This window comes from Leptinotarsa decemlineata, unplaced genomic scaffold (genome assembly GCF_025532065.1).
Source record: "Leptinotarsa decemlineata unplaced genomic scaffold, Ldec_3_MD MMD2_tig00026328_RagTag_RagTag, whole genome shotgun sequence".
Classification (NCBI taxonomy): domain Eukaryota; kingdom Metazoa; phylum Arthropoda; class Insecta; order Coleoptera; family Chrysomelidae; genus Leptinotarsa; species Leptinotarsa decemlineata.
The window spans coordinates 18,796,576-18,812,473 of NW_027412688.1; the positions used below are offsets into that span (position 1 = coordinate 18,796,576).

Genomic DNA, 15,898 nt, shown 5'->3' on the forward strand with positions numbered 1-15,898 from the left:
ACCCGGAAAAAACCAGTTTAGCATATTCCTATCCGTGAAAACTTCAGATTTACCCCCGTATCTTCCGTATTATTCGAAACACCCCGTATCTTCCGTATTATTCGAGGTAGAAAGATAAAACTCTCAGGACTGATCGAAATGCTCAAAATGCACCTACCACCTGAATGGGGTTGGCCAAAGTGATATACACGAATTGTTTCATTTTTGATTTGTATCATGCGCACTCGATAAAATCTCTATTTATATATATATATATATATATATATATATATATATATATATATATATATATTCTCATACATTGAATATGTGTTCTATTTAAAAGTTTTTTTAATCTGGTTTTCATAAAAATGTATGATTAAAGTTATTCACTGCTGAAACTTAGATGTCACATTTTCAACAATAACTCATTTCTTTTCCTGTTTTTAAAAACCCATGCCAATGATTATGTTCTATAATATTTTACTTTATTAGTTATCATCTGGTTTGAACGTTTTCAATACTTGAAAAATTGTGAACTTTCAATGTTTTATTTGCAAATTTTTTTGATATTTATTTTGTATTCAGGTCATAACTGAAAAGAAAATCATGAAACCATTTTTGGATTTATCAGTGAGGTTGCAAAAAACTACGCTCTGTTGAAAAAATCATACTTTCATCTCCATGTTTATTTTTATTAAGGCTGTCAAAGATGAATTTTTTCCATTTTACTCTTACTCCTAAGAGATTTTCACCTGAAACTATTCCATTGTTTTTGATTCTGTTGGTTGGAGGTTAAAGGGGCTAACACACAAAATATATATTTACTTTCTTAATTATATTAACACCCTATACATATATAACTTACATTTAGAATAATTTAATTTATAAACAGTGAAAGGTAAAATTTAATATAAACCTCACTTAATGGGAAAATAGACATAATTTCATGGTATATTTACATATATGTACACATTTAACATTAATTATTTCGTAACTACACTGTTACGATGTTTAAACATCAATCCGTATATATGCCATTCCCTAATTGATTGAGAATTTGAGTTGAAACTCTAATTGAAATGAGTTTTGCTCTCATGAAAAGTTTCGAAATATATTTTTAAACAACAAAACATTTTTAGCTTTTAAATCATATCCATTCTTATCAAATACTCAAACGATTGGCGAATGGAATGTTCAGGCTTCAATTAAACATTTTTCTGAATGAGTGCTTTCATAAATGAGGGTAATAAAAATGGTGGTTTATAAACTGTGCATATTTTCTCATATAAGTACTAGACAAACCGACTTTGTAATGACCAAATTCCAAGTAATTCTTATTGAACGAAAAATAATTGAAGAGGAACCCTTTGTCGATTTTGCTCTGTTAGTCATTTCAATTTGTCTAGTAAAGAAAAAAGATAAGTTTATCAAGTCTTGATAAGTGGATTCACAGCCGGAATACTATACAACGAGAGACGCTGATAGCAGGCTGCTTGACTAGAAAACCTGGTCAGACTTAACCTGTATTTGTCGTACAGCCATTTATACCTATATCGCTTATCAATGTGTAACCCTCATTCTGAAAATATCTCAAAAAAGAGCAATTACGAAAACATGATTGAGCATTTTTGGCACTGTTTTGAAATTATCACTTTATTTCTACTTTAATAAGCATCAGTCGAATACAGCGTTTTTCTGTCTTAATTTTCAACTGAAAACAACATATCTTAGTGCACGACACTGTATATTTTCAAGTTAGAATATCGATTCTACCTGAAAATTAGTTTCATTGTAAAGGTTTTTTTTCATAATGCAATTTTGTGATATCTTGAAATAAAAATATAGGTTGTACTAACCTCATATTACCTAAACATCTCAAATCATTAGAGAATGCTTTGCTGCCCTGTAATTTTTACTCAATTGGTAATATGGATAACAAATGGCTTGCTATTAGGAAGCTAACTATGACGATGAAAAACACCCGGTGTTTTCATTTCAATTTAAACAAAACATTTGGCACTCTCTAAACTTGTTCGTTATGTTGATTATTAGTGAGATTTTTTCAAGAATGAAAGTTGAACGCAGGTTATGAATTCGATAAAACAACAACGACTCTATTTAAAAAAACGTTGTCGAAGGAAAATACTTGAGGTCCCTTAATATCGAACTCAATAACTCCTTATACTAAATTTCCTACTCTGGATACCTTATCATACTTCATTGGTCAATACATTCCAGAACAGCTGAACATAAAAAAGCAGAAAATATTTTGTCAGTCACAAATTCTCATATCGAATCTAAGAACAAGAAGGACAATCAAGAGTATAATACGACAATCTTGTTTTCTCCTGTATAGGGATAAGTACGACCCGAAATGCTCATTATCACTCATAATATTACCACTCATATACCTGAAAGTTTACTGATTTTAGAGATAAAGTTCCGAGATTTTTTCTAATAGGGAACAAGCATATGTCTCAGTTTTGGAAGATTTTGATTTCAAGGTGTAAATAACCCTCAATGAAGGTGTGAAATCTGTTTGTAATAAAAAAAAAGATTAAACAGAAAGGGGTTATTTTTAGTGAAGATTCGTTTTAGAGAAAGGTTCCAATTTTGGAAGTTTCCCACATTTTTTGTATTAAGGTGGAGAAGTAGAAAGCCAAAAACCAGAAAAAACTTCATTTTGTTTATACAACAAAACGGAAATGACCAATAATGAGACCTGCCAGAAACTTACTCCTACATATTAGATGAATGGATTGCTTCTTCTCTCAGCTGAAAATTTTCATGGAGATTGCCTGTGAGGTGTGAAAACTGGAGTATTATTATTGACAATTATTCATGATGTACCTAAGTCGATTGGATTATTATTGTAACTACGAATAATTATGTTTTTAGTCGAATTTTTCTGAATGTTCATAATATAACCACGAGTGACGCTAGCGTTTGGATAAGTTATTAATTCAAGGTCAAATCGTGTTCAAATTGTGGACCACTTTCAAATTGTGGAAAACATAATTTGAAGGAATTTTCACCGTTGTTTATAAATATACTTACATTTGAACAGAGCTGATTTGAATTTTGATTGAACGCCCCATATTCAACATGCTACTAAGACAACATATACAGTCAAATTATTATTTACTTTCATAAATTTGAAAATTATAGTATGTCATTTATATTGTGTTTTCTGGTTGAGTATATCAAAAACAGTTGTTGAATTATCTGGTGTAACTTTCCATGATGCACAAAGAAAGTAAAGACAGTATCTATTGCTCGTATCGTCAACGTTGATCCAACATCAGGTACCAATCTCACCTATATTCAATTCAACATTATGAAAGTCGTCCACATTATTCACTTTCATTTTTTTATTGAGCAAACATCAATTCGACTTTATGTTCAAAAACTCGTAAAAGATGACTCCTCCTTATTAACTTTCCTCTCCTCTCTCAAACAATGGGAATCTTGTCAAACCTATTAAACTCTGTAACATTTGGAATAGCTATCAAATAAACGTCAAACGAAACTCCTAGTGTTTAGGTGACAGCCTTTCTGTGCAAGGTAGTTGGTTTGCTTTATATGAGTAACATGGATGAGAAATGATATTGAGCTTCTTGTTCTCCGATTTGTTTATGAAAACTTTAAATATTTTAATTTTTCAAAGATGAGATTTTTCATATGAAATTTTTTGACTTATTCAAAATAAAGAAACTCTATTTTTGGTTGGTTCTTCTAGAACTGGCCCACTTTTTCAACTTCTGTTTGAGGTTGTTTTACAACGTATCTGTAGAGGTTTCTACTTTTTTGGTTCAAGATCTGAACTGAGTTGACCGATTTTCTCTTAAAAGCAATCTCCACAGCTATGATTTATAATCAATACCGCCCCAAAGTTGCAGTTATCATTGACACCTAAGATGCTTCACTTTTTTTATTATGGTAGAGCAGGGGGCAGGCGGACGTAAAAAATTGAGCAACACCTATTGACTACTTTTGGGGGTTAATGAAGATTGTAACATTGTAAATCATCTGTGACTCCTAACAATTAGTATTTTACGTTTGGATATCATAAGAAATATTACGCATATACAATTAATGCCTCAGAATCTTAAATACATCCAGTGATTATAATAAGTGAAAAAAAGTTGAAGCTAGAACTCCTGCACAAAACATTTTTTTCGATTGACTTTATATCAATAAATTTGAGTTGCAGTTGTACGTTTAAACGCGTCACAATTCACGGTTGAGACAACAGAAGATTACACATGCATCATCAATAAAATATGCAATGAAATACATACTTTTCTATAGAAACATTTTCTTCTACAAAGGAAAAACGAAAACAATACACTTGATGTTTGCGTTAAATCGCGTTTGAATGATAGTACATCAACGAGAGATAGCAAGACAAACGCGAGTCGCAATTTATTAGATATTGAGATCGATTGATGACTTATTTCTATCGTTTGACAGTTTAATGTTTTCAACTGAGAGGTTTCTATGGTTTCAATACTTTTATGCTATTCAAATAGTTGTCTCCATAACTAATACACCGAGGGCATTTCATATTTAAGAGTAAATAATTTTTATGTTGTAATTTTCGCAATTCCATATTGTTATTTTGGATGACAATTGAAAAGTTGATGTTAACAGCCTCCATCCGTTAAGATTTTTTAACGGCCGGCGTCCGTTTCAAAATTATATTCTTTTTGATATCGCTCTCGAGCGAGCAGTCAATGATTCGTTGCACATGATTCTCCCAATATTTCTAAAGAAATTTGATTTTGTCTCTCAATTTCTTCAATTTTATCTATGGTCGTTATTAAAGCGAACTCGCGAATACAAAAAACTGACGTTGTTTATAATATTGTTGTGATATTGTTGAGCTGTTCCGTGATAACAAGATGTTGGGATTTTTCTGTAGAATTACGAGGTACGTGGTTTGTTCTTTCCTCGGAATAAAGATGTAATCTTTCAGAGGGATTACGAAAAGTCTTGAACGACACACGGCCGATATGCAAATAACGGATTCGTTGTTATAATCCTCGGCTGCCCCTCGGATTACAATATTCAACCTCATGTGTCATTTTCTACATATCGACTTTGTAACGTTAATAACTATAACCTCAGATTGGGAATGCCAGTCTAATGTTCTACAACTGGAAAATGAAATATAGTATTTACAGAGAAATCAATAAAAGTCCTTACAAATTTTATGAAATTGAACGAAATCGTAAAGTGGGGTTAGTTGTCAGTGAATTTCAAAACTGAAACTAATCCTTTATTAAGAGTAAGGTTATACAGAGCAGTAGCAGATTTATTCACAAATTGATACTGCATGTGTAACATCTTTCACTGCTCCGACTATACATTCTTATCGCAAAGTGTTCTGTTCTCCCATTTTCCAATAAAAGTGTACTATCGTAATATGGCATATATTTTATTTATTATTAATTTCGAAAACATTCATTTCAATATCGAGTCCCATGTTCTCTCTGTCAATAGAAATGGTCGCTGTTTCTAAAATAATTGAAACTGTTGCTTCCAAGAAGTATTTCTTACTAGCAGTGGCAGACTGAGAATAAATAAATTCTGTTCAATTCATAATTACTCAATTAAGTCAAGACTTTCGTACAGGAGTTCTAGTAAAGTTATGTTCAAGTTATGTTCAAGTTATGTTCGATAAATATTTTTGAGTCTGAAACGACGAAAAACTATCAATCCAGTTATTCTTACATTTTGGCAGCCACTAAATACTAAAACCCTGTGATATTTTTAGAAGTTTGTATCGTAATCAGATCTTCGCCTTCCGTTGTAACCGCCGTGACTACTTCCAGGATTATTACCATAGTAGGCGTTGTAGTAGTAACCGTTCCATTCGGATCTCCAACTGTCGTAAAGGTTTGACATACTGTTGTCGTGAAGGGAACCATTGGATCTCTGTAAAACAAAAATTATTATTCAAAAACCTTACAGGGGTACTAAACTGAAAATTGTAAAAGGAACTGAGTTTCATCAAACGAAATGCTGTCATAACGATTACGAGTTGCACGTTACTTAATTTTTTTGAAAAACTGAGGAAACATGCTTTGAGCCAAGAGTATCTAATTTTTAGAAACCGCAGTAAGCGTCATCGGAGATTGATATACTTGGGTGGTTCCGCCAATGATGATTAGGAAGTAGATTACGGATCGAATAATGTTTTGAGGAAATTTATCCAAAGCAAAGACAAAACTGTTTTGTCGGATAGATCTAGAGGATACAAGTTAACTTGAGGTTCTTGTCCCAAACTTTATATTGGTCAAACGAAGAGAACTTTCTCCTGAAGAATAACAGAATATAATTTTTTTAATTAGACATTTGCGACATTTGCAAACCATCCTTTACTAGGGGCGCATGAGTTCAATAATTATTACATTTTGAAAAAAAAATCAAACTTAATCTTTTGGAGAGCTTAGAAATCAGTAGTCTCAAAAATTTGGAGCAAATGCTCGATGAACAAATAGAAATGGAAAAGTTTTCATTTGCCTAATTTGTTTTCTAATTATAAAAGTGGTAGTTAGTAAATATTTCAATTAAGGTTATTTTGAGGACCATTTGATGAATAGGTAGTAAAAGTCAGGTAAAAGTTTGGGGGAGAAACATATGGGAGACTTGCCTTTTTTGGTGGTTTTTGTTCATATTCCCGGTCATTCCAGGCGTCGTCCATGTTATAAAGATCATCTGCTCCATAATTATCTAAACCTCCCATATGATTTTTATTCAGTTCATTGAGCATATCTTCAGTGAGCGGTGTGGGATTCTTCTTTTTCGAGTTCTTCTGACGGTTAACCAACTGAAAAGAAGAACAAATGAATTTTATTAATACCAATAGTAATCGAATTGGACCTATGAACCATGATTCTTCATTTCTGTGTGACAATCAATATGAAAAAATGAGTTATACATGGTAATTAGACATATTATCCTTACCACTGTTACTCCAAAGATGATGACGAACAGAAGGGAAGCTAGACCAATTACTATCACAGCTATTGCCCATTGCGGCAAAAGAACGTCGTTTTCGGCAAATCCAACGGTAGGGTAAGACGTTTTCGGTAACACTGTAAAACATTCAAATGAAAGAAAAACAATTATTCTATGACTGTTGGAAAAAAATTATATGACTGCTGTTGAAACCAATCACAGTCGGCAAAATTTATTATGATGAAGTTTTATTTTAATTATTTACATTTTCAAATATGTCCAGAACGGCCCATAGATTATGCAGTTTGTTGTACTACCGACCGTATAATAGATTGTACTGTAAATCGTATAGACAGATCATAGAACATTTTGCACACATACGTGCAAAGATTCCAAGCAATCAGTAATACAAATAGTTAAGTGTACCTACAGTGTGTAAAAGCCAAATGGAATAATAGTTATTTATGTATCAAGGGAATTAGGAGGGCCTTAATTACCGATGGCAAAGTTTGCGTCCCGAGGGCCTCTGGCCCGAGGGACAGCAATTGCCTGAGGTTATTAAGGCTCATTAATTCCCGTGGTACATAGATAATTTTATTTCTAACCGATTTCAATAAAATTTTGTTCATTTTTGAAACGGAAAAATGTACCAATTCATTACCTTCCCGGTATATTTGAATCAGGTACCGTTGATTATAGTAGAGTTTTCTTGTTGCTAGGTTGTTGCTATGTTACTTGTTTATAAACAGAACTTTGTTATCAAGCTGTGTTTGCGGTGTAAACGTGTTTTCTACCCCAAATATAATGGAGGATATTTTGAAAAAAGCTGAACAAGCAAGAGTATCATTAATTCCATCGAAAAGTGAAGCCGTATACCAAAAAGAATACAAGATATATCTGGACTGGCTGACACGGAAAAATGTTATTTTACTTGTGAAAGGTAGAGGGAATTATAAAATCTATAATGTCCCAAGGGAGTTATGACCCTCTTTATTGATAGCGTAACTCTGACGATATAAGCTTATAATATCCCGGTCAGAAATAAACTCATTATTTTGGTTATGGTACATATTTTAATGAAATCCCGAAACATGTCGAATTTAAATTATAATTTGACATACTTCAAACGGAAAAATGCTACCCCTATCTTCAACCTCCATCGAATGACAGGTACAACCCCCAATTTTTCAAATGGGAAGTATAGGCCTGTGATACCTTCGTTTGGAAGGTCTCTTCATTCTGTATTCAAAAATGATATCGCTTTTAAGTTTATTGCAACAATTAAGATGAAATAAATTAAAATCATGTGGTTACCGAAATTCGATAAAATACACTCAAAACTCATTGCAATATACTCAAAACTTATTTCATGTTGAGGTATTAATAATAAGAAAGTAAGCAAAAACCATAGCAATGTTCTTTTCAGATGGTATCTTTTACAAAACTGTAAATAATTTCCGTGGCAACGTTAGTTGTCAACTTGTTTTGTATGTTACAACATCAGTTGTCAGTATTTTAATTTAAATTCAAAGTTCGTTAACTTCAAGTCTGACAAATGGTTAGATTAACGGAAATGCATAAAATAATAGTTTCACAAATGATTGGTTACGGAGATAAAACCTGAACACAACAGGAAGTAGCTCGCCGATTTCATGAGAAATTTCCTAATTTACCGCCCATATCTCAAGGAACAATAAGAAAAATAGAGAAGCAGTTTCGCGAGCTTGGTCATATGGGGCAGATATAAAAAGCAGCAGCCAATTCAATGAGTGATGAACTCAAATTAGATGTGATGTTTGAGTTTGAGGAAAACCCACATACATCGAGTAGACAGGCATCCACTACATTCAATGTTAGCCGTAAATGTTTTTCCGTTAATCAGCTGTCGCCCCCATACGAACGACATCTCTCAGAAGTTGAGAAACTTGTTCGATCTAAGGACTAACGAGGTCTTACCTTTCAACGTGTGATTCCTAGCATGGTTGCAGAATCATCCCAGCTTCAACCAGATAAATTCTCTCGAGAAAAATATCTGGTCGAAGCGGGAATCGAACCCACGACCTTCCGATCGTGAGTCGGGCGCAATACCACCGCGGCCAATTCCACAACACATATATCGATAGTAAACATATTAAAAGAGAATAAAATGCATCCCTATAAAATGATACCTACTCAGGAGCTCATGGAAACAGATTTTGATAGAAGAACTCATTTTTGTGAGCAAATGATGGACATGTTGGATAACAATATCATCCAATTAGAAGATGTTATGTTTTCTGATGAATGTACTTTGTCTCTTAACGGTCATGCTAATCGGCAAAATTGCCGATTAGCATTAGGTCAACAGAAAATCCTCACTGGATGAGAGAAGAACACACACAATACCCTTGAAAAGTTAATGTTTGGGCAGGGATTGTCGGAAACCATATCACTGGTCCCTTTTTCATTGAGGGCAACTTGAATTGCGATAATTATTTGGCACTACTTCATGTAGTGCCAAATAATTCATGTTGTTGGCTGAAGAAGATGGAGAAGACATGAATGCAGATGTCGACACTGTTATAGTTCCACTATTCTATACGCGAAATTCTTGTAGACCGGAGTCGTGAGAATGATTTCCATTTTCTTATTCGTAGGTTCCTGAAAATGCATTTGGTAACGTCCAATAACTACAAACCAGAGACAGTTGACTGACGATATCTGGATAAGAAACATGATTGCTTCAGTTTTCGTTTACTATGATTTTCAGTACAAGAGTTTACAAAACCATGACACGTGCTATACAGAAGCTTCCCACAGCAAGACTAGAAAGTGTTGCATAGCGAAACACGTTTCGCGGTTTTAAAAACCTATCGTAGTTAAAATCACAATTAGTAAGTCTTGATATGAATTTTCATGAAGTTTCTAGATCAATTCAAATTTTTTTATTTTTATTTTAGTTTCAGCAGTCAATGGGATCTCTGATTCTTTCAAACTAAGTTCTTTTCCAATCAGAGTCCGCAGTATTGAGGAAAAAATCGAGAATATATCACACAAATATATTTAAAAAAAATTAAATTTAGATTTTTCTTCAAATTTTATACCAACAAGATTTCAACAATGGTGAGTTTGATAGCCCTCGAAGTAGAACACTCCAATCACGCAGCGCGCTGCTTACTGCGCGGTTTGCAAATAGTCGCACTTCGCGTCGCAAGGAAAACATTTTTATTTGTTTCTAAAGTGGTTTCTCCAACAATGAGGCACGAAGCTTGTAGCGTAAAGAGTTCATTCGCGCCGTTAGGAAAACGCCCCTCAAATATTTTGAGTATTCGAGCTCATCAGCCAGAATCATGTAAAATGGCTAATAATCTTTAGTAATAAAGGTCTCGTAGCTGCATAGGATTTCCGCGCCAGAGAAAAAAATTCTCGGATTGTAGCAGTTTGCATAATCCCTTGCTTCTCAGGAAAAACCAATCAGGGATTCTCATGTTTCGAGGCATTGTGTGAGATTATACAATATCATCTTTTTTTTCGAATATAAGTTTGGAGAGTATGCATGCTTCTTTTGAAGCTATGCTAAACTTTCCCACTATTCTCCTTATCGTTATATTTATCGTTTTTTTCTACTGAAAGTAATAATTGAAGGGATATTTTACCATGGCGTATAACTTCCAGAAGTTTGGTGAGAAGTGTTTTGTCTCACCTTCTTTTCGACTCTCGTAATGCTAGTCAAATCAGTAAACACACTCGAATTGGCGATTCACAAAAATTAATTGAAGTTGACATTATCTTCTAAATACTATCATCTTGAAGGTCATAGTGGGTTTTTGAGGGAAAAAAGTATATTTCAGACAATTCAGAAAAAAAATCAGATATATTTTGGCTGGAATCTTTTATTTCGGTGTATTTTTCAAATTCTATGTATTCGCAATATGATATGTATACTCCTGTGAATGTATACAAGTTGGATTCTTTCCTCTGCTCGGTTTTATGAAGTTTTTCATTTAGTTACTTTTTGCATCGTGTATTCACTCTCGAATTTTATTGCATGAATGCATCAGTTTTAATATGGATTTTCATTAAGTACCGCCAGTTCTATTCAAATAATAAATATTTCTGGAAAGTGGTTGTCAGCTATAATATCCCAAGGACATTGATAACTAACGAAATAATTTTATCACAGTTTTCGAAAGCACGTTATTTGGTAACATCCCGACGCCGAAGGCGGAGGGATGTTACCTAAAATAACGTGCTTGAGGAAGTTGTGATAAAATTATGAGTTATTTATCAATGTTCGAGGGATATTCGGTGAGAAAATTTTTTGCAATTCGAACAAAATTATTTATTGAACACACAGTTATTAAAAGAACAATTCGTATAATGATATTCCGTTGATCTTGCTGTATTTGCCTCGGTTACTGCATAGGTGTTTCCACGCATACTATTGATTATTTGGTTATGATGTTCCTGATCAATATTCAAATAAGATTTTATGGAATTTCCATTATTGTGCCCAGTAATTTTCAACAATTGCTGTTCTTGAACTCCACTCTTAGCTAGTTGACTGACTGCAGTTGCTCTATTAGAGTGATTGGTTATTTTCCTCTGTTTCGTATCCAAGCCAATTGCTTCAGCAGAAGATTTCGTCCATCCGTTGATTATATTTCTACCCAGAGGCATATTGTCATACCAGTTATCGCTTCCTGTCTTCCAGTGACGATTTGGCCTTAAAAATAGTCTATTTGTCTTGATATTTGTGCCTCGTTTTGATAATAATTTAATGAATAATCTGACAGGACAAGCATTGTTATCACTATTTTGAACTAACCATTTGCTAGAGGCGCAGTTCTTTGAACCCCCTTGGCAGGTTTTACTGAAAATTGGATTATATTCTATCCTATTAGTTGGAGATCCATTGTTGTCCTTTTCGATATGAAAATAATCAACTAAGCAAGCAGCACCTTCACCACCTCTTCACCTTGTTTTGCGTTTAGTGGGATCTGTTTGTAAATTTCTTCGTACTGCGTCGCGTGCATTCCGCGCTTGTTTGAATGCAACACTTTTAAAGGGGTCTAGCATGATATTATACTCCTCGTAATACTTTTCTTGTAATAATTTGCTTGTTATATTCCATACGGTTTTAACAGTAGCCTCCTTAAACTCTGTGCTATCCTTTTTTCTCATATTAATCGCCCAATCCTTGAGTATTAATGCAAGCTCTTCGAGAGTACGATTTCCATCCAATTCATATTTTCTGGCGTCACAAAACTCCATAAATATTTTCCAAGTGTATTTTTTACTATTGACAGTATTTTTTGGTGTATTTTCTTCAATGATTTTGTCAATTGCCGCATCATTTTGAACACCAAAGCGAGGAAGTGACATTTGCGAAATAAATTGAATTACTGAAATGTCAAACAACTTTATTGTGTTGGTTGCTTAGCAATGTCATGACATAAGTGATAAGTGATAGGATAATTTTTTTGGCAAAAAATTTTCAGCTATAATATCCCAAGGACATTGATAACTAACGAAATAATTTTATCACAGTTTTCGAAAGCACGTTATTTGGTAACATCCCGACGCCGAAGGCGGAGGGATGATACCTAAAATAACGTGCTTGAGGAAGTTGTGATAAAATTATGAGTTATTTATCAATGTTCGAGGGATATTCGGTGAGAAAATTTTTTGCAATTCGAACAAAATTATTTATTGAACACACAGTTTTTTGAACACCAAAGCAAGGAAGTGACATTTTCGAAATAAATTGAATTACTGAAATGTCAAACAACTTTATTGTGTTGGTTGCTTAGCAATGTCATGACATAAGTGATAACTACCCGTGAAAACTATCCATGGGTAGTTATCAGTGTAATGATGGTTTCATTGGTTATTTCGACACACATGACTAGAAATAGACAAATTTGATAGGATAATTTTTTTGGCAAAAAATTTTCACATCAACCACCCTCATCAACCCATCAATAGTAATAAAGATACATTCATTCCCTATCTATTTTCACATACCTAAGAAATCCGTGTACTCGGGGTCGACGATGAAATTTCCTAGTGGTAACTTTCCTTCCGATTTCCACGATTCATTAAGAGACTTTCCTTCTCTGTTGGAACCTACAAGGCTCAACATGGCATCATCTAAAGATTCATGGAATAATTTTTTCATTTCTTGCGTGTCTATTCTCCTGCCCAAGTCATTCAGTTCTACCAGATAGTCCACGAGAACACTTCCTTCACTGTAAAAGTTCAAAGTTATGATTAAGAAATTTTAAATTTCGAAAAGTATTTCTTCGTTAATTGACCTCAGTTAATTATTGTAATTACTGAATCGATAATAAATTTGAGAAAACTATTTCGAATAAAATTTGAAATATCACGATTACCCAATCCATCCACCAAACTTTGTACTTTAGTTGAGCTTTCGCCAATATATTGCAACACCTTTACCTCCGCCAATTTTCAAAACTTAAAAATAATTGGACATAATTCATGTTTTTAAACAGAAACAAATCCTTTTTTCATTTGAAATGAATCTTACAGTATTCTGATATTTTATATATAATTTCTTATTTTTGAAACGAATGGTTTCACTCAGTTTAACTAAACGAATGAAGAATTTTACTTTTATATTACCATTTGGAGACATAATTTTCATATCACTATAAATTTCGTCTCAACGCCACGACGGTTGGAAATCTCCAATTTGAAAATATAAGTTGACAGTTTTTTCATCTAGTGAAATAAAAAAAGTTTGTGAAAATCTTTCGATATGTTCATATATACATACTTTCAAATGTATTTGAAGACAAGTGCCAATATCGAGTACTTGCTAAATTCAACTATTGACGTTAGGATTATCAGTCAATGAAGGTGAAGGGATGAGGTGTTGTATATTTTTGACAAAGACTCTACGGAATTGTTGAAAATGTTCTATTTACGCCATGATTCATATATTGATTGTGAAACTGACTTAAACTTAAACTCAAATGTATTTAGAAAACACCTGAACATTACTTATTAATAGTTACTAACCTGAATCCATCTATCCTTATTTTCTTGTACCATTTATTCAGAAGAGGCGAAGAACTGTAAACGTAGTCCAGCTGAAAAAAACAGATATTATAAATGACTAGGGTTCAATCTATTTATCAACAGTTCACTATTGCATCATCATACAATAATGGAATGATAAATTGGTGGAAAGTATAGCCTAGGCAGCAATTTATCATAATATGTATTCAATAGAACATACGAGTAGTATGGAAATATAATAAAAATTAACAGATTCATCATTTCCTTATTCGAAAATTCAATTCATAGCTTAGGCGAAAAGAATAATTGATTTTGATAGTAGTATAGCAGAATCATAGGTATGTGGGGGCTCTAGTAACAGACCATTATAGCAATAAAATACAACAACATTATTTTTTTTCTGATTGATTCGGCCGTTACTTGATGAAGATCCATAGTAATTTCAAAAACTACACCTCACGATTTGATCTCCACAAACTCCACAAAGACTTCAACAAGACTCGTTATGTTTCATACATTTAGCACATTTTGATACAATTGATACAAATTTGAAAAAAAAATACATGAAGTTCCTATTTTAAGATTCTGTGTTCAATTTTGTTGCTGTTTTTATTGCCAGAAAGTAATACACAAACAAAAATTTCAAAAATTCTGAACAAAACTCTTGATCGTTTTTTTGATAAAGAGATTTCATTAGGGTGAAATAAAGATGAAAATGAATGGAATATCATTCTTGTCTACACACATTTAGGTGAATACGAATGAATATAGCAATCTTCGCATACAGATATTGAAACTCTCAAGTCCAAATACAACCATCACACAAAATGAACCGAAGCAGTTAAAAATTTTGAAGAAAGAAAATCAGTAAATATATAGTTTTCACTTTTTGTGGCTTAGATTTCAACTTCAACCTCTTTTCATGTTTTTTGATTTTGAATTCATCTCACATTCGGATGGAGATGGTAGTTTGATGTTTCAAAATGGGAAAGAATAACTCATGTATGTATTTACTTTCCCATATAACATTCAGAGAACATTTTTTTAATTTGTTTCTGTATTATTACGCCTGAGTTGTATAAGAAATAGTTTTACTACAAATGCTGAGTGGTTTTAGTTTTGATACTTGCAAATAAGAAGATACAAAAGTAGTTACTTATAAATTCATTTTTTTAGGAGAGATTAATTTTTGGGAAAGAAACGTTTTGGTTTTCTACTTCTCCGTCTTCATAGAAGAAAAATGTGTGTGTCTTATACTATGTTTGTTTGAAGGTGGTTGACAATGTTTCGTGATGCATTTCATTAGTTCGGACTTCCATTGTCTAATATGATTTGAAATCTCTGAAATAATCAATAAAAATTAAAAAGATTAGCAAAAAAATAATAATCATATCAAGCAAAAAAACTGAAATTACAATGAAATAGAATACAAGCAACCATTGAAAATTTAACTATTAAGAAGAAATGAAAATTAAAAATTATTAACAAGAAATGAAAATAAAAATTAAGTGAGGCTCTTTAATACAAAGTTAGATCTCGAGAAGAAACTAGGCATTATCAAAAATGACCTTCAACGGAATGGTTACTCCAAAGTGATGGTGGAACAGACTTTGGCTAGAAGACAGCAGAAGCCTGACAAGGAAGAGAAGCCGCCACAACCAGTACTTGTACTTCCCTACATCAGAGGATTGTTAGAAAGGAAAATTGGGTCCAAGTATAACATCAGAACCCGCTTCAGATCTGGGAACACTGTCCGTAGCAGCCTCACGAAAACCAGGCCACCAAACGCGGACTGCGATTCCAAGAATTGCATATACCGGATACTCTGCGAGTGCGGAGAATCATACATCGGTGAAACTAAGAGGCCATTGAAAGTTCGCATTGCCGAACACAAGAAATACACACAGCGAGGAGAAACCTGCAA

The 15,898-nt window shown here is 33.2% G+C and overlaps 1 protein-coding gene across 2 annotated transcripts in view; it reads right to left on the reverse strand.

Moving 5' to 3' along the window:
- Positions 1-802: 802 nt before the first annotated feature.
- LOC111507743 (uncharacterized) overlaps positions 803-15,898 on the reverse strand; it is a 413,420-nt gene continuing 398,324 nt past the window's right edge. For both annotated transcript variants that reach the window (XM_074182759.1, XM_074182758.1), the window contains exons 11-15: positions 13,975-14,045; positions 12,955-13,178; positions 6,955-7,085; positions 6,641-6,817; positions 803-5,922 (exon numbers count right to left, since the gene is read on the reverse strand). In XM_074182759.1, the coding sequence (XP_074038860.1) occupies positions 5,758-5,922; positions 6,641-6,817; positions 6,955-7,085; positions 12,955-13,178; positions 13,975-14,045 (768 nt within the window). In that variant the 3' untranslated portion in view covers positions 803-5,757. The remainder of the gene's footprint in view (positions 5,923-6,640; positions 6,818-6,954; positions 7,086-12,954; positions 13,179-13,974; positions 14,046-15,898) is intronic.